The sequence below is a fragment of the Hyalella azteca genome, unplaced genomic scaffold (assembly GCF_000764305.2).
Source record: "Hyalella azteca isolate HAZT.00-mixed unplaced genomic scaffold, Hazt_2.0.2 contig17412, whole genome shotgun sequence".
Taxonomy (NCBI): Eukaryota; Metazoa; Arthropoda; class Malacostraca; order Amphipoda; family Hyalellidae; genus Hyalella; species Hyalella azteca.
The window spans coordinates 174825-200028 of NW_025947196.1; the positions used below are offsets into that span (position 1 = coordinate 174825).

Genomic DNA, 25204 nt, shown 5'->3' on the forward strand with positions numbered 1-25204 from the left:
TCAGATGTGGATACGGCGCAATTTCGTGGCGTTCCAGGTCATTAGAGTCACAAGTGGACACCTGAAGAGACACGATCCTTGCCAAGTACGAGAGGAGAAGCTGGGCCCGCCATTCAGGAACCATTGCACGGCTGCCTTAAACAAACAAGACTTTGATCGCCGCCAATTACAGTGATATATGCCCGCTGCATGTGCTAGGTTCCTGTTGTGACCAGCGAATAGTCATGACATCGCATGCTTGGTTCATGAAATCTGCTCTACTCCACCTGTGATGAGCGGTGGAACGATGAGCGATGCAAATAACAAGGAAGGTGGACAGCTGCGCTATATACACCAAGATGCCGTGTGTCTTACCTCTAGATTAATTTGTCACTGCATATATACGGTATTAATCCACAAGCTTCGGATAGCGAACCATGCAGTCAAGCAGCACCAGACGAGCAAAAATTAAACCCAATATAAGGCACATGATATAGTTTAGATTATAATTGCCAGGTTATCTTGTAAAAATGTAATGTATTATTTATAGTGATAGTTTTGAGTACTAGTTATACTCATAATAATTCTCGTAACCAACGGTATAGGTAGCACGGTAGAGATTAGTAGCACGAGACCTATAATTATGAGCTCAGAGCCTGATGATTGTTACTTCTCACATCAATGAGCTTGAACACATGCCATTCCCTTAGGCCATTCATAGTCTCAGATTAGGCGTGCAGAGGGTTGTTGCATAGCGTCGCGAATTCTCAAACCAAAACGATTTAATACTTACATATTTCTCATGAAGAATAAGTGCTGGAGGGTCATCCCCGAAGTTAACATAACTTGCACCTGCGCAAATAGTTTCAGTATATTTTATGGTGTGCACGTGGACATGCAAGCGAAACAGGAAAAAAACAGGTTAGAGAGAGGTTGACAGTGAACAAGTTTTTTTCTAATTTTTCATGCTGAGAAATGGGCTAGTAGTATTTCATGGCGTGATCGAATTATTGCCTAATATTTTGCTCCTCTCTCAAAAACTACTTTTTAAATAAATATATTCGCTTAATTTGTCTTTTATTATTAAGTAAGAGGCCAGGGTCCATATTATCAAAAAAAGTTACAAATTCGTACTCCGTCCGGTAATTAGCGACGGCTTTTTAAGCAAAAACCAAAATTCACAGACAAGAAATCGGCCGCTACGTCTACTTAAGACGCTACGTTCATATGACTCGTTGTGTACATATACATTATTCATCGTCCATAACTATTCGTGCTTAAAGGCCTGAGACCGAAAGCTTCCGCCAGTATACGAAGGGTTAAACGAGTTTTAAGAGTGCAGCCTCTGCAATGTTTCCGGTCACTACCGTCTCACGGAAAGTAATTAATAAGAATGAATAAGAGGGCCCGAAATATTCAACGTTTAACGAAATTCCTGCCTACAAGATTCCTGCATCAACTGAATTATGATTCATTACATTATTTCATGAACTTACGCAATGGAGTAACAATTTTTCATCATAATAATTTGAGCAGCAGAAGGGTTGTGATGGCCCGCATTTGGTTGGTCATTAACTTATTACAGCTCATTTGCCGGAATTGAAGCGACCGGCCGCAGGCTGCATCGATCTGCCTGTCCAGGTCACAACCTAGATCCCAGGGCCTGAATCATTCATTTATATATATTCATTTATTTCTCATCCTCGCACGTTTACTGCTTGTGATATGATAAGTGTGCTGCGGGGAAAGTTACGTATTCATTCAAAAGTTGATTATATATTCGTTAAATAGAATTCACAATGCCGTTGAACTGAAAAAATAGCATATGTAGGTGGCGAGTAGATGATATATTCGTTAAATACCATTCAGAATGATATTGAACTGAAAAAATAGCAAATGCGAATGACGAGTGGAATCTGTTTATTTGTGAGAAAATAACTATATCAAAGAATAATATTGGAAGTAACTTCCTAGAAGAAAAGTTTTCCAATTGAAACTACTTTTAAAATTTACAGTTTAAGTAGATAAGCACTTGGAATTTCAAAATTTGATATGATTCTTCTTATGATTAAAAAGATTTAAAGATTTCAAAAGATTCGAAAAGATTTAATAAGTTTGGAAAATCTATTAATAATCATTTTTCATGGCGGTTATAGCCTAAAATGTATCAAATCACATTTTTATCCGCATGATGTTCAATTTCTGCTTGAAGGCCATTGTCAATCCGGCTATCTTGAGGACCAAGATCGTTTTAATCTCCGCTGGAAGTTAGGAGATAATTTGTGCAGCCACAGGTAATGTGCAGCATTATTTTTTATTTACAGCTAATTTATCAGATCATTTACTCATTCAAAATTTTCTAATAAGATCCGCTGTCAATACGTGAAGCATCGATGTCACCGCAGCATAGCCAGCATTACTTAAATGTAACGACATGATACGTTTAAGCAAATATCATGCAACAATATTTGACATCGAGACATCAGTAATGAAAAACTAACTCTGTTAATTCCTTTTGTTTGCACCCAATGAGACACCTCTAAGAATGGCTTACAGACGAGGCTATTTCTTAAGCCCTCTATGTGCCATCACCCCTGAATAACAATCAATTCCTTGTCTTCAAAATAAAACGAGGAGCTTGTTTTTACCAGCTCGTATTCCATCGATTATGAGATCGCGCATGTTTTTCGTGACCGAGATCGCCCCTATTTGCCCTTCCCTTTCAAGGGATATTGTTTGGTCCAAAATATTTCCGCGAATATTTGGCGAGGGGAAGGCGCGTGAATATTGAGCCGATGGGGATTGTGCATTCAGGCTCCGTGGCCGTGTTTTGTTTCCAGCTGCCGAGGCGGTGGCGGCGAAGTGGAACATTCGAGGGCTTCGTTAAATCGCATAATTCAATAAAAGGTGGAGGTGAAAAGCAACACTAATTGTTTACCTTTGGGGGTCTTAACGTACCTTTCATTGGGGTTCATCTTACCTACACGTGAAGGACTTGGTTACCGTCTAGTGGGGTAGAATTTATCTTTACCTTAAAAACTAATTAACTTGCCTATCACTAGGGTCCAATTTATCTGCACGATAAGTTATAACGTGCCTTAATCAAGGATTTAGCTTACCTACCTGATGAGTGTTACAATGGCTTACAGTGTGGCAAGGGGGGTTCTAACTTGCCGCAATGTGAGATACGGGGTTCTAACGTGTATTCTCTTAACTTGCCTACACGAGGAGTTCAAACGTGTCTCCCAGGGTGGTCTAACTTACTAATTTATAAGGTTCTAACCACCAACCAGTGTGGTCGTCATGGACATGACAGTAACGCAGTACTATGAACAACAAGGTTCTATTACCACCTTCGCTTGTTGGTGCCATCACTGCATTCATTAATTCATCAAGGCCTGACATTCATGAGACTACCTGGACGCTGATCTCAAAGCCCGATCGATGGCGTAACATTTTCAGCATGAATCATTAGTATTTTTACTGCTTAATATATAATTCAAATCTTGAAGTCACTGGTGTTAGGCGTCAAAAGTAAGAAATATTCTGTTGCAGCAATTTAATAAATGTTTTCATCGGGACTTCAGCAGACAGGATTTCATTGATACATTGTAGTTTTATAAGTTTTTAGCTGCTTCACAATCGCAAAAACCATTACCTAGAACTGGTGAGTTTTATTTCGTTACATTTTAAGTCGATCAATGAACTATCGTAATTAGCGAAGTGGAGCGCATACAAAATACTATGGTTTAAAAATTAATACAGTTTTCAACAATAACCATATCGACAAATTGCTTTAAATTATTTTAATGTATTTTATATGACTGCTTGCACTGTCTTCATTCTAGTTTAAAATGAAAACGATGCCGGACGCTTTTCCGAGATCAGAAATTTTTTGTCGACGCACTCAACAGCCTCATTGTTTTACCTCGTGCAATAAGCTCTAATTTAATCATTAATCCGGGCCGTTAATTGAAACGTGAATGACAACAAACAAACCAAGTAATTAAATCCAACATTGAATTCAGCATTTGCCGGTGCTTAAAAATATTTAATTTCGTGTCAAGGGCTCCGGTTTCTTTTTCATTATTTATCTGATATAAATAATATTTACTCTCAATATCCACAGACCCTGAATAAACATCATAATTATTTTAAAACAGGCAAACTCGTATATCGCGCACCCATCGACCCCATTTTGATGAGGGTCAGCAAAAAGCTTGTAAGTTTTCATGACTTTTAAAACCAAAATATTTATTGCATCATTACACATAATATTTAATTTGTTATAATAATCTCAAAAAGTGAGTTGAACAAATTATAATTAACGCAATAAATTTCAGTCTGAGTATAAAACACAACAATTCAATCCAAGTAAATTTCATCACTTAAAAGTAAAAAACAGTTTATTAACACATACGAGATACTTGCAGTAAAAAAGGTACAAAAAGTCACTAGTCTCAAGCTTTGCAGGATGTGATCGAGAAAAGTATAACATGGAGCAAATTGCTTAATGTGACACACACGTGAAGCAAATTGATATCAAAGGCGGTTATATCCCAATGTCGGATTACGCCTAAACTCATGGAACAATATCGCAAAGTATAAAGACATGAACTTATTTGCTTCGCCAAAAATGAATTGAAACAATTCCCAATTTTTGTGATACTACCTGAAGTCTGTGAATCGCGCGATGTAATTCAAAATCAACTGATTAATCCAATAGACGAAAAATGAAGTGTCATAAGCATCTAGTGATTGTTTTATTCTCAAATGTTGATCATTTTTGAACACGCGACAATGAGTAATTTAAGCTATTTTGTATAATTTTTACAAAAATTTCCACAATAAAAAAACTAATTATATCCAAGATTGCTGGCTGGTTATCATCATACAAATGATTTCCTTAACACTGTGAGAGATCGTGAAGCTCAATCACATCTACAAGGAGCCTCATTCCTTTGTGCCCGGCCGGGGAACTTTGCTGTATGGAATCTAGGTTAATCTTGCATTTTTATCCATCCAGGTCATAAAATCTATTAGGGTCGCATCTAAAGTTAGAGCGGTAGAGGAAAGGTTAGCTTGAAACGGCCACTGAATCAATAAAATTGAAACGGCTGGTAAGCTGAACAGGTTTTTGATCAATTTGGCTTACAGCTACCGACTTTGTAACAAGTTTTATTGCAATAATCGAGCAACAATTCCGTGAAGCAGTCAATGAATCAAATAAATCTAAGCAAATAACGGCAATAAAGCTTAAATGAAGCGGCACGAATAGGGCCATGCAAAGGTCAGCCCGACACTACATTTACGTCTAGCAGAAAATAGCAGGCGTTGGCAGCAGCTGGAGTCTATGTGTGAAGAGTCGAGCAAAGCTTCTTATAAATTTGCATAAATGCTTTTAAGGCGGAGACTAGCATTTCTCAAAGAAGATTAAGGAATGTCCATGAGCGCGAGGAATAGAAATTGTGAGCTCTTAGGTTGTATGAAAATCTGCATGGCTGAATATTGGATAATATACGGCCCTTTGAGTTTCTTTTGAAGACTTGAACCAACAAAAGAACATCATGGACAAAATAATATGCGTTTAAAAATTACTTTTTAAAGACAACACTACTAAAAAGGCCGGTGTATCCGATGTTACACATGTACAGTGAATTTCTTATTTGGTTTTTGAATAGTAAAAAAAAATATTTTTAAATCATCTTGAAATGTTAAAAAAATTTACAAATTATCTTTTCTTTCAACTTATTCATGCATTGTCTCCGACTTACGCAAGTGTGCAAAATTTTAAATCGATTGAATAGGTAGACGTGTCTTAAATATCGATTATAAGATTTGTAGAAGACAGACAAAAAACAAAAAGTGAAGTTAAAGAGGAGTGTCGTAATAATAAGTGGATAATGACAATTTTTGAACAGAATTGTATAAACAAGGCTATGAAATTCCTATCATTTCATTTCCAATTGGCAATACTACATGTAAAGAATCACCGAACCCTTAATTTGTCAACCGTCTTCATCTATTTGACTCTATTATGAAATTTTCCAATACGTAAAACCACTTTGTTAATTTACATACAATACTTCATATAATTCAGGACCAGATAGTCACCGTAAATACTATAGTATATTTCCGAGCCCTTTTAAACCGCTAGTTTAAATTCCTTTAATTGAGAATAACTAGCCTAAACGCAGCCTATCATGATTCTCAATTGCCGCATCGTGAAGGTCGATAAATATTTGAGCACCTGTGAGCCGCCTGCCATCGTCTCAGTCTTCCGTTTGTCCAGCTGTTTATATTGATTTTATATATCAATCTACGGGAGTATATTTAATGTAATTATTTTAATCTACTAATTATCCTTCCCAACAGATCTAGAATAACTCGAACAATCATAGGCATCACGTCAATGTCGTGGTGTTCTGAATTGCCATGCAATTTATATTGATTTTATTCATATGTGTTTTGGAGTAACTGTAATTGAAATGTCTTCCTAATTTCCAATTGTTTTCACTTCAGGTCGAGTTTGCTCGAGCACCTACGAGCCGCGGGCCACCGTTGGGTCTTCAACATTTATCTGATATTTAAAATTTTTTTTCATTTTTCTTGTGAGGTAACTTGAACTTACATTTATTTTTGATTCCAAGTTGTCATTTCCTACAGGTCGAGAATTACTTGAGCACCTACGAGCCGCACGCTATTGTCGTGGTGTTCAGCGTTGTTGACGAAGGAAGCTTTTCGAGAGCCGAAGAAATCCTTCAGTATCTCTGGCAGACCGACTTCTGTGAGAAGAAAGGAGTCATTTTAGTTGCTAACAAGACTGACCTTGTCCGCAGTCGCTGCATTCTCACGAAAGGTGATAAAATTATTAAATATATACTTACTAATTTCGGTAAAATTTATCTTTCATTTTTGCATTTAAATTTCTTTCAATTCGGTAGGTGGTTCAGCTTTCCAGACTTTAATAGTTTTTTTACATTTTTGATCGAGATAAACTTTTTGGTTTATGGTTTAATTGTAATTGAAATGAATATTTGAACACAATTTACTTTTCATTTACACTAATTTCTCCCCACTATATTTGCCAACATGTCGAAAATATTTACGCAAAAATTTTGTCAAATTGAAATTATTCAGTGAGTGAAATGAGCATTCATTGCGTATAACTTGACGATTTTTTATTTATTCAAGTAAAATAATTGATAAGTAATTTATTTATCTCTGGAAGATTTTTAATATCAATCTAATTTCTGCTGTTCTCGCTATAAAAAAGATAAACTTGTTACCATTATCTCTCGCATGTTTAAAAGTTGTAATTCTATTTTCAAACTATATTTATTGATCTTTCAGTCAAGGTTTGTGCACATTTTAGAACGAAATTTTAGTTTGCGTGATTATTTTTTTTTAATTTTACTCGAATATTGTTGAGCCGAGTTAATTGACTGGAGACTAGTAATTGTTAACGGATTGATGGCCACTGCAATGACTAATTGGATCAAGAATTATTTCATGCTTAACTTTCATATAATGGTTATATTGTGTATAATGAATTCTTCCCTAAAGTGCAATACTGTATATGCAATACTGTTAATATTTGGGGACAATAACCTTGAATTCAAATTGCATTATACCCCACGTAAAGGCAATAGAGGAAAAAAGCTCTTTAAAATGCCAAACTTTGAACACGCAACCATTTTCGGTGCTGCCCTTTGTATAAAGTGTGTCGGTGAGTATCGAGAATTCGTGCAAATCTTGCATCATCTTTCTGAAGGCATTCAAAGGGCTTTGAGGAAAGCATTTCTTGTGTTGAAGTGAGAGGCAAGACCTGCTCATATTAAAACCTCGCTACAAAGAAATTGCTGACGCCGGCATCTTTCGAGACCGGCGTATGGTTTTATTTCGCTAGTCTTCGCAACATTTCGTGAAGCTGTAAAGAAATTTGTAAAATCTATTCCAGTTCGTTCCTACTTCGTGACAAAAAATCTGATATCGTTCGAACCGACCTGAATTTGTCTCAGTTCATTTCAACCCATTCTTGATGTCGTTGGGTTTTTTTGAATAGAACGTTTAAAAAAAGTTTTTGTTTAGAAATGAAAGGTTTGAACAGCGAAATATTTGGAAATAATTCAAATCTAACGCGTTTTGAAGTGGGCTTCACATAAGTAGAAGAAAAAAAGGTTGTATTTTACTAAGATCAGACAAACCAAAAATGTTTCATCGTGATTCAGCTCACTCATGTTTTGGTTCGAGTATAACAGAATTGGATCGAAACAGTTTTATTCTGATATCATCGTTTCAACAACCTTTTGATGATTCGAAAAAGATCCATTGGAGAACTATCACACACGACCCAGAAATATTTCTTTACGACAGATGAAAAAAATTTCACAGAATATATCCCAATTTTAGGTCGCGATTTTAAATTGTAGCTCTACCATTATACTGTGGCCATATTTTTACCTTTCCATTTGATTTATTAGTTTTTCAATAAATATCAACAAATCCGTGATAGGATTCTAAAAGGTCGCACGATGCCAGTAAATAGAACAGCTTTTACGAATGTTACAAACACTCCATTTTAACAGCATCTTCAATAACAGCGTTTTTACTTAATTGACATTTCTCATTGTTATTTCTCTTTGTTCTTCTACATGAAAACTAAGTCTACATGACTAAGTGGTATGAAAAAATATATATTCTACATTTTCAGAAATTAACGAGCTTTGATTTAAAAAGTAAGCTTTTTGTTGACAATTCTAGAATATTATAATTCCTAAAATAAACAGAAAGACATTTAGAATAAATAATTTTCCAGTGAATGATTGGATATTTTAAAACATTTTCATCGTTTCATACAATAGAATCTTTTTTCAGATTAACTTGATGCTTAAGCAAATGCTTGCCCCATCTTTCCCCAGTAAAATTTCATTTCAGCGAACAAATTGCACAAAGCCAACGGCCCCGTCCCATCCCAAGCTCCTATAGTTTCGTCGCTATTACGGATCAAAGATCAAGGAGCCCCTCTGATCCTGGAGCAAGGATCGACCAAGCCATTCTTACTGACACGACAAGAACCCCTATAAAATTGTTGGACTCAAAAACCTTGTTGTTGAGCTCGAAAGATCAGCCGCGATGCTATGAACACCATTCACACTGCTGGCTGTTTGATGAGAAGCTGCACTGAACACAACTCGGTTACGAAAATTTTTACTCCGAAAATATCTATGTATGTCTTTAGTTTTAAAATAAAAATATTTTGCATCTTATGTTCATTTTGTAGGCATAATATATTCCTCAATTTAAACTCAAAAATTTACATTCAATTTTTTTTAATGATTGGAGAATAGGGCCACAGAAAAATAGTTTGCTATTTAACTGAGATTAATACAGAAGCCCTTTGTCTTTGATTTTGGCTAACTAATTATTCAATTAAATGAATAATTGGTTTTAGAATGCATAACTCCTTATTTTACTATAAGAATTGTGATGAAATGGTTCTCTAGTAAAGCACTACCAGGAAATAGATTTAGCCTGCAGCAAAGTCATTTTTTTATTACGTCCACGCAATAATTTTATAAAGTGGTACGCCATGAAATCCTGTGCTCGCCAAAATTTTAATGCACTTTCCACTGCTAAAATGGACGCATTGTGTCATTGTCAGGAACACGATTTGGGGATCCAGCTTTTATTTTAGAGCCACTCGCTTATAAGGGAAAATCGTGCAATATTTCGGGGACGTCAAACAAATTTTTGCAATTGGGATCAGGAACAAATTACAACATCCGGGAATAAATATAAATTACATTAAAGTTTGGCTATAATTTTATGCATTGTAATTACTTGCTGGTTTAAAATGTATTGTTAATTTATTCGTTAGCATCAAAAACCCATCAAACTCACCGCTCAAATAGCATTAAAAAATTATTGCGTTGATACTTTTTCAGAACTTTAAACAAGTATACGCTTTAATTTGAAAATCATTAATCGAAATGACGATCTAACATGCACATGGAGTTGGAAATGGTCTCATCCCATCGCAATATTTTGCTAGTCTCGACATAATAATAAAAATATTTTAACCGAAGAATCGCTCCCAAATTTCAGTAATTGAACTTCAGCTTTAATTAAGTTGTATTCGAATCAAGCTTAGGGATATAAATATTTATTAAGATTCACCTGCTAGAATAGGTAACTCATGAATTGCCTCAAAAATAATGAAAGTGGCCTCAAAGAATTCGAATAATTTCAATATGACTTCCGTAGTATTCATATGAATTTGATATTAGAGATTATTTAAAATAAGCACTAGAGAAAATAAATGAACTGTTATCCAAATAAAGTAAACAAACAACTTTCCGGCAGTTTGACCACGAATTACAGGCTTTTAACCAATAAAATCTTTCAAAAAATAACTTCGAGAAAAATTGAAATCCTTTTAATGGACGGAAATAACTGGTAATTAACATGACAGAATCGTATAATAATTGAAAGAAAATTGTGTAATGAGTAATATAAAGAGTGCAAAAATATTTTATAATAAATTGTAAGATCGCATAGAAATAAAATGAAAATTTTTAGAATGTATGAAAACTTTACGAGATGTGCTTTAGATGTGCACGATAATTATATGTGGGGATGACATCAAAAATATATTAGATATTTCCTAAATCAAGGAGAAAATGCGACACCAATTGAAAATATATCTATGAAATTTGCTGGCAACCTACTGGAAATTTTTTTGGTTAAGCACTGAACTTTTGTATGTAAAGTTTATGCATAAACGTTCCTCTTTTTCCATATACTAATATACGATATTTCGTATAATTGTATTTTTTCGTATTAGATACGAGCATGGAATTTACGATTGCAGATTATTCGTGATTCTTTCAAGCAGCACACACACAACATAACCACCACTTACACAAGACTGAATATCTTCGTATTAAATCTGTCACTTGGAGTAGCCACTTCTTATAAAAGTTCATTCTTAACTACACCAAGTAAATAATTAGAAGTACATCCGTAAGCCCTTCAATCTAATTAACTATTATCTTCTGCCTAATCAGCACATTAATTAACGTAAATTTTCGAAAAGTTATAAAATGGAAGAAATTACACATAAACAGCAGAGATATTTTAAAACTGGCACAACGAGAATGCCAAGCAGTGAATGTAATTAGGTTACTAGGTCATCGTTTTCATAAGCTTTGCATTGCATTACACTGTGGGCATACGCAGGTAATTATTTTAATGAGAACGAGAGTAAGTTTACTGGAGCATGGACTCAGAAAAACAGGGATATGATTATGTATAACGAATAAAATACAAAATTGGTCATTGACACAATATTTATTAAATGTGAAGCTAACCATAACAATAGGCATGCAAAGTTGAAGAATAGCTACAGAGGCTTTACAGTTACAGAGGCTTTACAGTTACAGAGGCTTTACAGTTACAGAGGCTTTACAGTTACAGAGGCTCTACAGTAACAGAGGCTTTAAATTTACAGGGACTTTATAGTTGCAGAGACTTTATACACACAAAAAATTAATTGCCTAAATGACCTTCCAGAATAAGAAACAGGTCAATCTTGTAGGTAAATCTGTTTACGCAGGTTAACTCGAAATAGTAAAATCAGCATTGATCAGGAACTAACCTCTTGAAGCAACATCTTGAAGGTGGTGCGTGTACCGTTAGAAGGCACACAAAGACATTTCCCCGAAATCAATGGAAAACATGCTTGCTGGCTCAGAATAGGATAAAATCTAACGATTATCTCCATCTTATTAGGCTTTATACATGCGCACAATATTATAACTTATATTAGTATTATGGTAATATTATTTTAAGTTGCCATTGCTAAGTCTTAAACCCACCTTTTGAACATGGTTTTTTGCGGTCGTATTTTAGCTGCTCTATTGATACGCATCTATACGTATCTTGGCTACCGAGTATGTCGTCTCATATACAAGGATTGTGGAATCCGATACTTCTCATCTTTGTTTAGAAATATCGGGTTAGTCGGCATGCTAGGCGGCCTTGCAACTTTTTCTGGGTTACCGCCTTCCTGTGCTGGGTTAAGCTGCTGAGCTGGATTATCCTGCTGTGCTGGATTATCATGCTGTGCTGGATTATCCTGCTGTGCTGGATTATCCTGCTGTGCTGGGTTATCCTGCTGTGCTGGGTTATCCTCCTGTGCTGGATTATCCTGCTGTGCTGGATTATCCTGCTGTGCTGGGTTATCCTGCTGTGCTGGGTTATCCTCCTGTGCTGGATTATCCTCCTGTGCTGGGTTAAGCTGCTGTGCTGGATTATCCTGCTGTGCTGGGTTAAGCTGCTGTGCTGGGTTAAGCTGCTGAGCTNCCTGCTGTGCTGGATTATCATGCTGCGACAGGTTACTCTGCCTCCCAAGGTTAAGTATTACTGCTTTAATCCATTTCATATCACACACTACCTGTCGTGTAGCCAGGAGGGTAAACCTGCTACGCCGGGATATCTATAATAACTTAATCACAGCCTAATGGGCAACGTCCAATTTGCCTGCTTCTAAATTGTTATGACTTGCTTAGAGACAATTTTGCAATTGCTTAGAGGTTCATCTCAGAAGCTAAAATTACCATCAACAAAAACTCACAATTTTTCTCTCCTTTCATGTCAACTACATTGAATATGAAATATTTTATTTCTCATCCCCCTCAATCAAGTCCCTGTGAATACCATTTTCTGTTTAACTGTCCCTTTACAGTGCTAAAGACTGCCCGTTTTATTTGAATTCGAGCTCCCGTTTCTCCGACGACCGGCAGTTTCCCGTTGCAAACCACCGCTTCTCGCCCGGCGTTCGCAGGGAAATGAACGGCATTAGTCAAGAGCGAGAACGTCGGTCGATCATCTGTGTTTTTCCCTGAACGCAAAGACTGAATAAACGAGATCGAAAAAATGATAACTGCGATAAATGGCACCTTGAAACCATGCATTCAACCTCCGGAAGAGAATATCGCTCAAGAATTCCGTCAAAAGAGTTTAACAAACCTTTCATCTCGGAAGACGCATTTCCAGTTTTTAATTGAAATGGAAATTCAACGCTACATTTTTTCGAGATTTTTTTTCATATTTTTAATGGGTGTAGACGATATCTGCCCCATAACTCTCACCCGCTTCACTTCATTTTTTTTTTTTTTTGTAACTCATCTTACAGTATTATTTTGCCAGTTCTTTTATTTGTCTATACGGAAGATAAAATGGCTTTAATTAATCTGCTTTACATTCACATCAAGCCTATCACTTGCTTCATAAGCAACTTATATCGTCTAGATGTTAATTTTCCTATGAAATAAAGAATGGAAAATTTTTCGCGGACACAAATACGCAGGACATCTCACTTCACATAATTAATAATACAGAATTAATTTTATAGTCTTCTACCTGGAATGTTTTGGATAATAAACTAAGAAATTTCTTTCAAAAGCGATCAACTTGCTGATGACTTTAAAACCATTTATAATTATTATTAGCAACTTCGAAACTCTGTTCCGTAATTTTTGGTCAGATTATTCACTCTTCGGAACATTCACTAAAAAAATGTGTTCCTAATTCATGCACAATTCTCTTTACGAATTAAAATTACTCACACAAGATTACGGATTTCCTCACGGAATTTTGATTGCCTAAATTCAACTAATGCTAATAATCTTCTTGCACCTTAAATTTATGCTTAAAATGTTGTGTCAAACCATTCTAACTGCACTCAAACTTTTCCCCTCTCAGAAGCGTCGACTCTGGCCGCCTCTTACGACTGTAAATTCATCGAAACATCGTCGGCTCTGAACCATCGCGTCGACGAGCTTCTCGTCGGGTTACTCAAGCAAATACGTCTCAAGGCAGGCAACCTCAGCGCCAACTCGGAATCTGCCAAGAAACGCCTGAACAGAAGAAAATTCCGAGGCCGCAAGACTTCGGCAAGCGTAAAAGTTCGAAGCTTCCTCACCAAAGTCTGCGGCAAGGAGCCCAAAAGTAAAAGCTGTGAGAATTTGCTGGTGCTTTAGCTCTGGCTTTCATATAACGACTTTACAAATAACTATGATATAAATTTTTTTATTGGTAGTAGCGACTGTGGGTATGTTTCACCAGTGTTTATAAATTATGTTATAGAAGAAACAGATTTCAATTAGTATTTTCTACAGCATTTCAGTGTGCGCTAGGCATGTACACTGAATTGCGATTACATATCTTTTCCATTTCTTTAGATATTCTTTTAGTTATCACTTTTCTCATTAAAATATTAAATTTTGAAATTTATTCAGTATTTTTGTTCTAGGAGAGCCTTTGAAATGTCAATTTTGAAGATGTTGGCTCCGTCCTTTACCACCTTATTATGAAGTAGAAACTACGGTTTAAAAAAAAATCAATTTTATTTTCACTTTATTTAAAAAATCAAAGTTAGAAGAAGTACACATTGATTTTCTAATCCATCATGGGACATGAATGTGATTATGTTCTTATTTAATTTCTCTTATGTTCATTTCGAATAATAAGTGCATCAATACTCGCCTACTGTCAACATATCGCATCCTCATAGCTCTCAGTAGTGTATTGCCTAAGCCACTTTAGGCCTTGCAGTTTTTATAAGAAGCCTTTGATAGAAATTTAGATGCCGCAGATGTTGAAAGGCAGCGTCGATGATAAGAGTTAACTTCCTTTAAGATATTCATCATTTATTATGCTTCTGTTATATTAATTTACGCCTCAAAAAAGTAGAATTTTTCTACTGGGCAAAATACAATCTCCTAATTTTGAGAATTTATTTAATTTCTTATCCTATATTGTCCAGAACCCAATTTGTTATCAATATTATTATTGGCGTAATTCTTGCGATAACATAAAAAAATGTAATCCTAACTTTTCCGGTCATCGTTCGCAATATTTTAAGGCGGATCAACCCCAATTATTAGAGTATGCATTTTGTGGCGAGATTTACCTGCGAAAAGGAATGAATCACAGCCGAGAGCTCAATAAAATAGAAAATCTCAATTCTAATTTTTTCGTTTCACTTCTCATGCTAACTGAAGGTCACAAAATCAGAGACTGAAATCAAAATGTTGGTAAAAAGCATTTATACCAAATGACTAATGTTTCTTCTGTAAAACTAAGAAACGTAAATTCTTAAAAGTACATAATATACCATGTAAAATAATATCTTTTTCATTGATTAATTTAAATTATTTGTAATATAACCAATCTAGATTGATAATTGTATTTATTCGCTAAACCAACACTAAAGAAAGCTTATTTCAGTTTATATGAATTATACACAAGTGAACCTGCCAAGAGCCAACTTTAATATTGCTACTATCAGCATACAATTTTTCCTAAAAATATTCAGTTCAATATCGTATGCAATCTTCCATCATAATTTTCGCTTTTTGGCAATTGGGGGTGAATAACTTCTGCAATTTCTCAATTTTATTAACATTATTATTGCGTAGTTTTATGCATTACATCCGATCATTCAACAGCAAAACTTTTAAGCAAATCCCTCACTATTACATGCATGAAAAATTCTTATTCTGATGTTGCATGTGTTTTATTCAATTGCTAGTTTTATTATCAATATATTTACACATATTACGGGTGAGTTTATCTGTGTTTAAAAACCACCACTAATTACGTGGATTTGCCATCTTTGCATTGATATATTTTTTATGCAACTCTTTTCCTTAACCATTGTCATGTAATCAATGATAAAATCAAATACTGATCTCAATCATCGGGAAATCTCAAAAAATGCACATGAATGAGGAGGAACAAAATAATTATAATATTTGGTCGAGTAGGTGAATATTTTTCTGTCGAAAAATTTTTCAGCGCAAAGGAAATAATCAAGTATCTGCTTGAATATAAAATTAAAATCTTCTGCTTATGAAAACTAATTTTTGGTCAGGTACTCCTTAATGAACGATTAAAATTCCGAATTACATGTGTACTTCTCGACTCGAATTAAAAACGTATTACAATCGAAAATTATTTTCTGTTATATTTTGATTAATGACAAATTTTTCAATTGCGCTCTTTTCCCTGATTTTGAAATATTCTAGCCTAATCCACGTTATTTTGAACATATTTTTTCTCTAGTTCAGCCAATTATGGTATTCAGTAAATAGCACATGTTCTTTGTGTATCATTTTACTGGAAACAGACGGAACGTGGTGGCAGAAAATTTGGTGAATAGCTACGTGTTCACAAAACATATCGTTATTACATATGCTGCCATAATCTCCGAAGAGAGGTATCACATTATGTTTAAATCATTTAAATAATGGCACTTAAAACATAGAGATTTATTCAAGTGACCGAAGAACTTGTAAAACATAAAACTTGAGGGTTAAGCAGCACTTTGGATTCAGTCTTTGGACTCCTGTATTACGCTCGCTTAATTCAGTTACATACTGTAGGCTTTATCCTAAAACAAAGACCTTGCCATACTCAGATTCAATTTAAACCCTGCTGTCAGTTCATTCTTAAATCAATTATACAATATTCGAGCAGCCTGCAGAGCTAGTGGTAGGACCTGTTACGTACGGTTAGCTTATTTCAAAATCGTAAAAAATATTTCGCACGAGAGAACCGCCTTCTTCTTTTGCATGTCAATCTCACAGTCGACCTAAATCGTGCGTTGCCGAATCCATTAAGCGGACTTTCTCATAATCGAATTGATGAGATGGAGCAGAGTTTTGCGCAGCTCAACCTCTCCGCTGATTGAATTATGTCTCCCGTGGCCGAAACTGAAAAATATGCGTCTGATAATTTGAGGGAAATGCTTCAGAAACGAAGGTACTCTCGGGCGTCTAACTTCCTGAATTCTGATTGAATACTCAATCGACTTTGTGGAAGAGTGATAAAATATAATGTTTCAGGTGTGTACTTAAATTAAGAATAGCAAATCTAGGAAAAAATTTTTAATCTCATAATCGTTAAAATTTATATAAATTTTCATCATCTATAATTTTTGATGCTGGATGCTTAAAAAAAATCTTGACAATTTAAGTTTGAAAACACTTGCCTCGTTTTTTTCTCTTGGGCAGTTAACCATGTGAGAATCAGAAAAAAATCAGAAAAAGATTAGTAAACATAATGAAATTCAAACGCAAACTCATGAAAATAAAATAATGAGAACAAGAAACAGTTGAAAATATTATTAAAACTACAAAATTATTAGAAAAGTTGTCAGGAATTTCCTTTCATCTCATTTGAGATATTCATCTGTGTATTAAGTTGCAGGATTGGATAAAAATCATAGTGAGATGATAAACTTTTTAATACGTATTGAAATAACCTGTTTTTCTGTAGTTCAAGAGAGTCTTTAGTGATGATAAATTAGAATAAGAAATATTTCAGGAGGCTCAGAGATTAAAAAAATTAGTCGGGTGTAATAAAATAGGAATCACATTGCATCCCTATCGAAACTTTTATTCCTGTCAGCCGCTGGCACAAGGACGCCCCAAATTCTTGTTACGGTGTAAATTAGAAGCTCTATGTCCGCTTTAGGTTCCGGTTGCCGATATTCAACTGCAACAAATCCTAGGGAACAGTGTGCCGAGTGCTGAAGTGTTTGCTGGTGAAGAAAATGTTTGTACTTTTGTATGAGCGTAAGTGAGGTAAAATATTCTCATATCCTCCATATAAATAAATAGTTACGCTTAAAAATTACCTTTTAAAAACAAAACTTCTGAGTCCAGTGTCTCCGATGTTACACATGTACAATGAATTTCTTATTTTATTTTTATATAAAAAAAAGAATCAATTACTATTTTTATGTTAAAAAAATTTTGACATTTAAAAATTATTCATTCTGTCAATTTATTATTGCATTGCCTTCGACTTTACGCAAGTGTGCAAATTTCTGATCGATTGGACGGGTAGAAGTGTGTTAAATATCGATTATAAGATTATTATCAGACAAATTTATTTTTCAATCTTCTTTAAATAAAAATATTAAATTTTTTAAATTATGTATTCTCTTAATTTATTCATGGTGAAATGTTTGTGTGAATAAATTGAGAGAATAATTGCGAAATAAACTCATAATATGGAACTCCATAACATAATTTACTTAACTCCAACTCAAGAAGAATGAAGAATGTTCTTCGACTTTAAAGACGCGGCTTGTAGCCAACTAACGAATGTTGCAATAAAACTTCCATGAAGCAGTCGCTGCGTCGCGTACATTTCCTCACCTGGTGTTTATTAAAACATGTTGAAGGGAGCTGCTGCTTCTCAGCAGCTGAGTGCGCAACAATCGAGCCGTTGCAATTGCATTGGCCATTGTTATGATGTTGATAAAACATGGTAATGTAAGGAAGTTTAGGTTGTGCATGGACTGGTGGTCTCGGACACTCGAGCTGTCACAGACGCAGCGTGAACAAGTGCAAGGACTGTTGGTATCTCTGAATCATTTCACGTTATTAAGTGTAAGTCTCTGAAACGTGTGAACGTTTCACCACATTGTGGTGAAATGTTTTCTCGAGCTTATTCATATTATTATTCATATTATTATTGTATAAATAACCTGTTTTTCTGTAGTTCAATAGAGTCTTTAGTGATGATCAATTAGAATAAGAAATATTCCAGGAGGCTCAGAGTAAAAAAAATTAGTCGGGAGTAATAAAATAGGAATCACATTGCATGTAATATTTTATTAACATTATTGGAAAGTAGATATGCAAATTCTAGCCAATAAAATGATAGTTGTTAGTGCGTAAAAAAACAAGAGGCTACACAGTAGTTCAGTTTTGGCTTTCGCTCCGAGGCTTGACTTTATATCAAAGTAAAGAAAAGTGCCATGAATGTCAGTTCATTTTATTGGGAAACTTGTCCTGCTGGCTACATTCAAAAAATGTATAAATTCCATTACTATGAACTAATAACAAAAATCGTAAAGTTCTCACGAGGGCAGACTGTCTGACCAATGCTCTATACGGCCCTTTTTCTCAGCTGCGTAATCGAAGAGTTCGCCTGGCTTCGAGCCCACATTGTCACTGCTTGCAATTAAAGGATAGACTTGCTTGACCTCAGGGTGCACATTCTGGCGGAACATAAATACATGTAACATGTTATCTATGATAATTATGTAAAAATAATACGCATGCCATAGAAGCCAAAAACTAGAAACAAGAAGTAAATACAAATAGTAGTTGGTAAGAAAGCTTATGATAAATTTTGAGCGAACATTCGAAATTTATCAGGTGGTCGAAATCTTGCTTAATTATTACTTAAGATTTCCTTATTTAATTAGCAAAACAAAGCGATTTTTTCATGATAGAATTATGATTAATTATATTTCTAGATAAGAGATAAAAATATTCTACTGTTACATTAGCAATTGAAGAATATCTGTAGATTTAGAAGCAAAATTTTGTTTTTACGTATTTTACTCAGCTGACTGTAGAATTTTTTCTGACAGACAGTATAATAACTGCAACGTCCACTCTATCTAAAACGTATGATAAAATATTCGTTCAAATTTAATCGCGCTTTAAATGAAATATGCACTAATTATCCCTGTTTCTAGAAATTTTCAAGTATTTTACAGAAAATAGAACTGACTTCCCTACCTGTATGTGGAAAATTCTCAATCCTATTTCAACAAACCATTATTTACAACATTCAAAGAAAATGATTTTAATATTATTTTGAACTTATATAAAATGAATATTTTTCATAAAATGAATAAATGTTTGTATAGATTTATACCTGGAAATGTAATTTAAGAAGTTGTATCATTGATGTTTATGTCGCGTTTGCTTACAAATAAGTGTTTTTTGCACCAAGTTTGATGTCTCTACCTATGTATATTTTGATGTATCTTTTACCTGAGAATCAAAACCTACGAGGCATGAAATGATTTTTTTAATAATTTCAAGTATTTACATGATTAATAATAATTGCAAATGCATGATCCATTTTGAAAGTAAAATCAAAATATTCCGTGCCTGTCCTCCGCCATTTGACATACGTCGCATAGTCATCTCGAGCTCCCGTGTTTCATGACAATTTCAAAACTGCAATACTCGTACTTCAACTAACTTCAGTGCGGCAATACTCGTGTTTCAACTAAATTCAGTGCGGCAATACTCGTGTTTCAACTAAATTCAGTCAGGCAATACTCATGTTTCAATTAAATTCAGTCCGGCAATACTCGTGTTTCAATTAAATTCAGTCCGGCAATACTCGTGTTTCAACTAAAATCAGTCCGGCAATACTCGTGTTTCAACTATATTCAGTCCGGCAATACTCGTGTTTCAATTAAATTCAGTCCGGCAATACTCGTGTTTCAACTAAATTCAGTCCGGCAATACTCGTGTTTCAACTAAATTCAGTGCGGCAATACTCGTGTTTCAACTAAATTCAGTCAGGCAATACTCATGTTTCAATTAAATTCAGTCCGGCAATACTCGTGTTTCAATTAAATTCAGTCCGGCAATACTCGTGTTTCAACTAAATTCAGTCCGGCAATACTCGTGTTTCAACTAAATTCAGTCCGGCAATACTCGTGTTTCAACTAAATTCAGTACGGCAATACACGTGTTTCAACTAAATTCAGTACGGCAATACTCGTGTTTCAACTAAATTCAGTACGGCAATACTCGTGTTTTAACTAAATTCAGTACGGCAATACTCGTGTTTCAATTAAATTCAGTCTGGCAATACTCGTGCTTCAATTCAATTCACCCCGCAATACTCGCGCTTCAACTAAATTCAGTCCGGCAATACTCGTGTTTCAACTAAATTCAGTCTGGCAATACTCGCGCTTCAACCAAATTCAGTCTGGCAATACTCGCGCTTCAACTAAATTCAATCTGGCAAATACTCGTGTTTCAACCTAATTCAATGAGGTAAACTCTCGTTTCAAGTCGATCCCATACGGCAATACTTGAGTTTCAACTTTACCGTACGAAGGAAGAGTCACAAGCCGCTGTTTTAACATTAACAAACGCACAACCATTATTATAACATATCCCTCCATATTCTATAATCAATGATCGCATGAACACGATATCGTTAAATTTTTTGACAAAACTCAAAATTAAAGAAAGATATGATTTGATATTATTTGAAAATAATGATTAGGATCCAGGTAGAGATTTAGGGAAACAACCAACGAAGACGTTGTAATAATTATAAAGGATTCTCATGATTTAATTTGATTCTTTTACAACTTGAAAATTAACTTAGTTTTTAATGTTTTATAGAAACTGATTACGGTTTAAATTTTTCGATTCGATGAGCAATAGCAGTCCTTCTTTTGCTACGTGTTAGGTTATTGTGCAGTCAGTTACTTTAAAGCAGCAGTAATGCAATATAATTGAGAAATATAATCTGCATATAATCTGACTCTAGAACATAATTGAGATTGTCGTTTCAATATTATTAATTTAATCTCAATATCTCAATCAACAGAATAAGATTTTTCTGCATATCAGTGCCGAACAGAATCTCGTGTATAGTATGAATATGTTGCCTATGATATCAACGCAAGCCTTATAGCTTCAAATCTTTTATTGCAATGTTTATGTTACGTTTTGAACTATGCTGAACAAAGAACTTTACCTATATAATCGTAAGATGGATTTTATAATGAGCGCTTAACATGAACCTTGTCATTTGAATATCAAATGGCTTCATTTTTTAACATGAACGTAAATTGATGTGTTAAAACCGAGCGTTGTGAATATTTTAATGCAGTGTTGTATTGAAGTATTGTCGCTGCAATACTACTGAGCTCTTTTATGCTGGAAAGCGATGCAATTTGTCATCTGTACGAAGTTTTGTTGTGCGATGCGATGTATCCATTCAAGCATTCATCCACTCATCAATCAAAGACGGGATGTTTTGAAATGTATATTTCAGCTGTACAAGTTTTATTAACGTCTTCGTATTGACAGAAGTTGAAGTTCCAGGTTCTAGATCATAAATAAGCTGCCCACATTTTATAGTTTATTGCATTTTTAATAAAAATAGCATTTTTATTAAACTGTCTAATGTTTAAAGTACATTACATGGCTGCTTATTCACCTATCTTGTTTATAATATTGAGAAATTCCCTTTGATTTTAATTTAAGTGACAAATGATTCGGATTTTATTGATTTCTACCACGTCGTCAACTTTTGAAAATACATTCACTCCTAAAAAGAAGTCAATTGTAAGATTAATTCCTGTTCATAACATCAAAATATTTATGCCCAACGAGGCGGCCATAAATATGCTTCAGTTATCGCTCAAAAATGAGTGAAAAAAATAACATTCTAAATAATGGACCTGTTAAGCAGCCACCTCATTTGCATAAGATACATCTGCAAATAATCGCGTGCCTCCAAGTATATTAGTTGGATTTTAATTCTTCGAAGAAACGGGCATGAAAGTCTGTAAAACTAATTAAATTTATAAATACAAAAACCATGTGGTACTTCTATAATTTGGTAGATTGATCGACATTCATTTCCGTTATTGAACGTTACTAGGACTGAATATTGGGAAATTAAATTTATAGAGAAATCAAAAGTAAATTATCTTATCACAATTATTATACTAAAGTTGCATCTGGTGTTTCATTGCATCTGATTCACTAAAGTTGCATCTGATGTCTTGCATCTGATGTTTCATTGTTACCTTCGATAAGTATTCAGTTTGATAAGACAAAAAACTGTAATGGCTTCATCATGATATGATGAAATTTTCGTCGTTACTATCATGATATCATGATATTGTATGATATCATACTTTACAATAATGGACTTGATTTAATTTTATAATTAAATTGTATATGGGCCTGGGTTTTCATAAAAATTTTCTGAAAAATCTTTATTTTCTTCGGCATTAATTTTCGCCTCATAATACCTTCCGTGTATATCAATGATCACTCATTAATTCAAATCAAATCAAGTACTGAAATCCAAGCGCCAAATTAGTTTTATAAATACAAAATATTTTGATTTGACCAGACTTTGTCCTGATTTATCACTCAATAATTTCAGTGAGCAGAGATATATGCGCAATGAAACTCTCAGTTAAATTTTATGCTCTAAACCGTGCTGGTCTTTGTTGAAAATTTTTGATGGTTGATACATAAAAATCACGATGTTCCTACGGTTATGAAAAATGATAACTTTTATTAGCGGTATAATCGTCTATTCCGTCAAGTTTTGCGTCGATTCTTAGCCTTATCGATGACTCGACGAAGATTAAAAGTCGGGGCGAGGAAAAATGTCACTTTGGACCCTCATGAGGGAAATGCGTCATGCGCCCCTCTTAATTGTCGAGGGAAGAGAAAGTGAAGCTTAGAGTCTATTTTAACCAATAATATTCTTTCTCATAAATCAACTAAGGAAGTTTGTTTCGTAAGTGATAAAACATGCGTTATACATTCACGTCCCACTAGCTGGCCGTGGCACTGATCTTGAACTTAAAAAAAATATCCTACTTGAGTTTTTATTAAAAATGTTTCATATATACAATAAAATTCGTTATTTATATGCAAATAATTGGGCAAATATCTATGAATTTATCATATGACGCGGCTTTTAGTTAGTGAAACAATTGTGGAAGATAATTTTTTGAATAAATTTTGGGCCAGGAAAAAGCGTTGCAAATATTTCATGATTAACATTTTAGTATAACTGCGCTCATTGCTGGAAAACTCATATATTGACGTCTATTGACAATTTTAACTTAAATGAAAGTTTTATTCCCTTTGTTTGATCTTCCTCTCTCGTCCCTCTCTTAATCTGATCAATCGTAAGAAGTTTTTCCAGCAATCGTTATAATTCATTTCTAAGTCACAGACGACATTTTGCATAATTATTCGTGGCTTTTCCTTCAAGAGTGAAAGTTGTTCGTACACTTCGAATAATAATTCTTTTCCTCAGTTGCTGCCATGACAAAGATTTTTCCCACTAGTCTTCAATACATAATTACATCCTACCAGATTATGTCTTGTATACTGTAATTATTCACCCAAGTTTATTCGTATAACAATTAAATATAACAGCTTCAGTCCTATAAAGATTAATTTATTTTATTTTATTCACATTATATATAAATAACACCTACTTTGTCGTGAAAGTTTTGACTTTCCCTGGTAAATTGAAATATAATTAAATAAATTCAACTTTGATTGTTTGAAAAACTTGTCCCAAGTTGATTCATATATTAGACAAATAACACATATATTAGACAAATAAATAACAGTCGAATAAGGGTTATTAACTTTCTTATTTCAACATTGTAGGGTAAACTTTACACTGATTTTTCCATTTCATGCAGAAAACCCTTCAAATTGTTGAATCATATTGCAAATTCTTTCAAATTTAGGCAATCATTAAAATATTATTTAACCTAACAACTAACATGATGCGTAAATTTTTTTATAATTTTGTCTCTTTTTAAATTTCCTTCTTCTTCTCAGTATCAAAACTCATTTCGTGATTTAAATTACATTCAAATTATTTTATGGTCATCCGCGCCCCGAAAGGAGCGTAGACAAATTGCCTAATCTTCGCTCTAATTTTCACTGTTTTTAATCGAATCTAATTAAGATTGATTCTCGCAATTTATATCGTTCAAGGATTACGCTGCGTCTCGCACTGGCCATGAGACCGCATTTTATGAATTTTTATGGGAAAGAAAGACCCAGTAAACCTATATAAATAAGACGCCAGTAAAGCAGGACCTAAGTAAATCAATATGTATATGATTCCACAAGGGCTATACATATATAAGGCCCCAGTCAAGTTATATACGTAAGTGAGACCTTAGTAAAGCGATATACAGTGGGGGGAAATAAATATTCGTCCACTTGAAAAATCGTATTTTAATGTATGTAAGTACACAAACTGAACAGGAGAAGTGATTTATATTATGTATAGAGGCGCATTGTATTCAAAAATAGCATCAATAGAAATTAAATCTCAATGCAACAAAAATTAATGCAACATGTTAACTTCTTCGGGTCAATAAAGTATTCGTACAAAACAACTTTTGACTAATATTTCACACCAGAACATTCCAGAATGTACTAGAAACATGTAGCACGTTCCAGTAATGTAATCAGTAACCATAGTTAACGTATTTTGCAACTACCAGATCATTCTGCAACTGCCCGTAGTACAAGAAGGTCTCAAAAATGGCTAAAGGTAAAGAACTAACAAGTTCCCAAAAACAACTAATTCT

General features: G+C 34.3%; 1 protein-coding gene across 1 annotated transcript in view; it reads left to right on the forward strand.

The window, feature by feature from the left end:
- Positions 1-16001, forward strand: part of LOC108677865 — a 135063-nt gene extending 119062 nt beyond the window's left edge. Inside the window, exons 7-8 of the mRNA XM_018166168.2 lie at positions 6646-6838; positions 13747-16001. Coding sequence (XP_018021657.2) covers positions 6646-6838; positions 13747-14024 — 471 coding nt within the window. The 3' untranslated portion in view covers positions 14025-16001. The remainder of the gene's footprint in view (positions 1-6645; positions 6839-13746) is intronic.
- The last annotated feature ends 9203 nt before the right edge of the window (positions 16002-25204 follow it).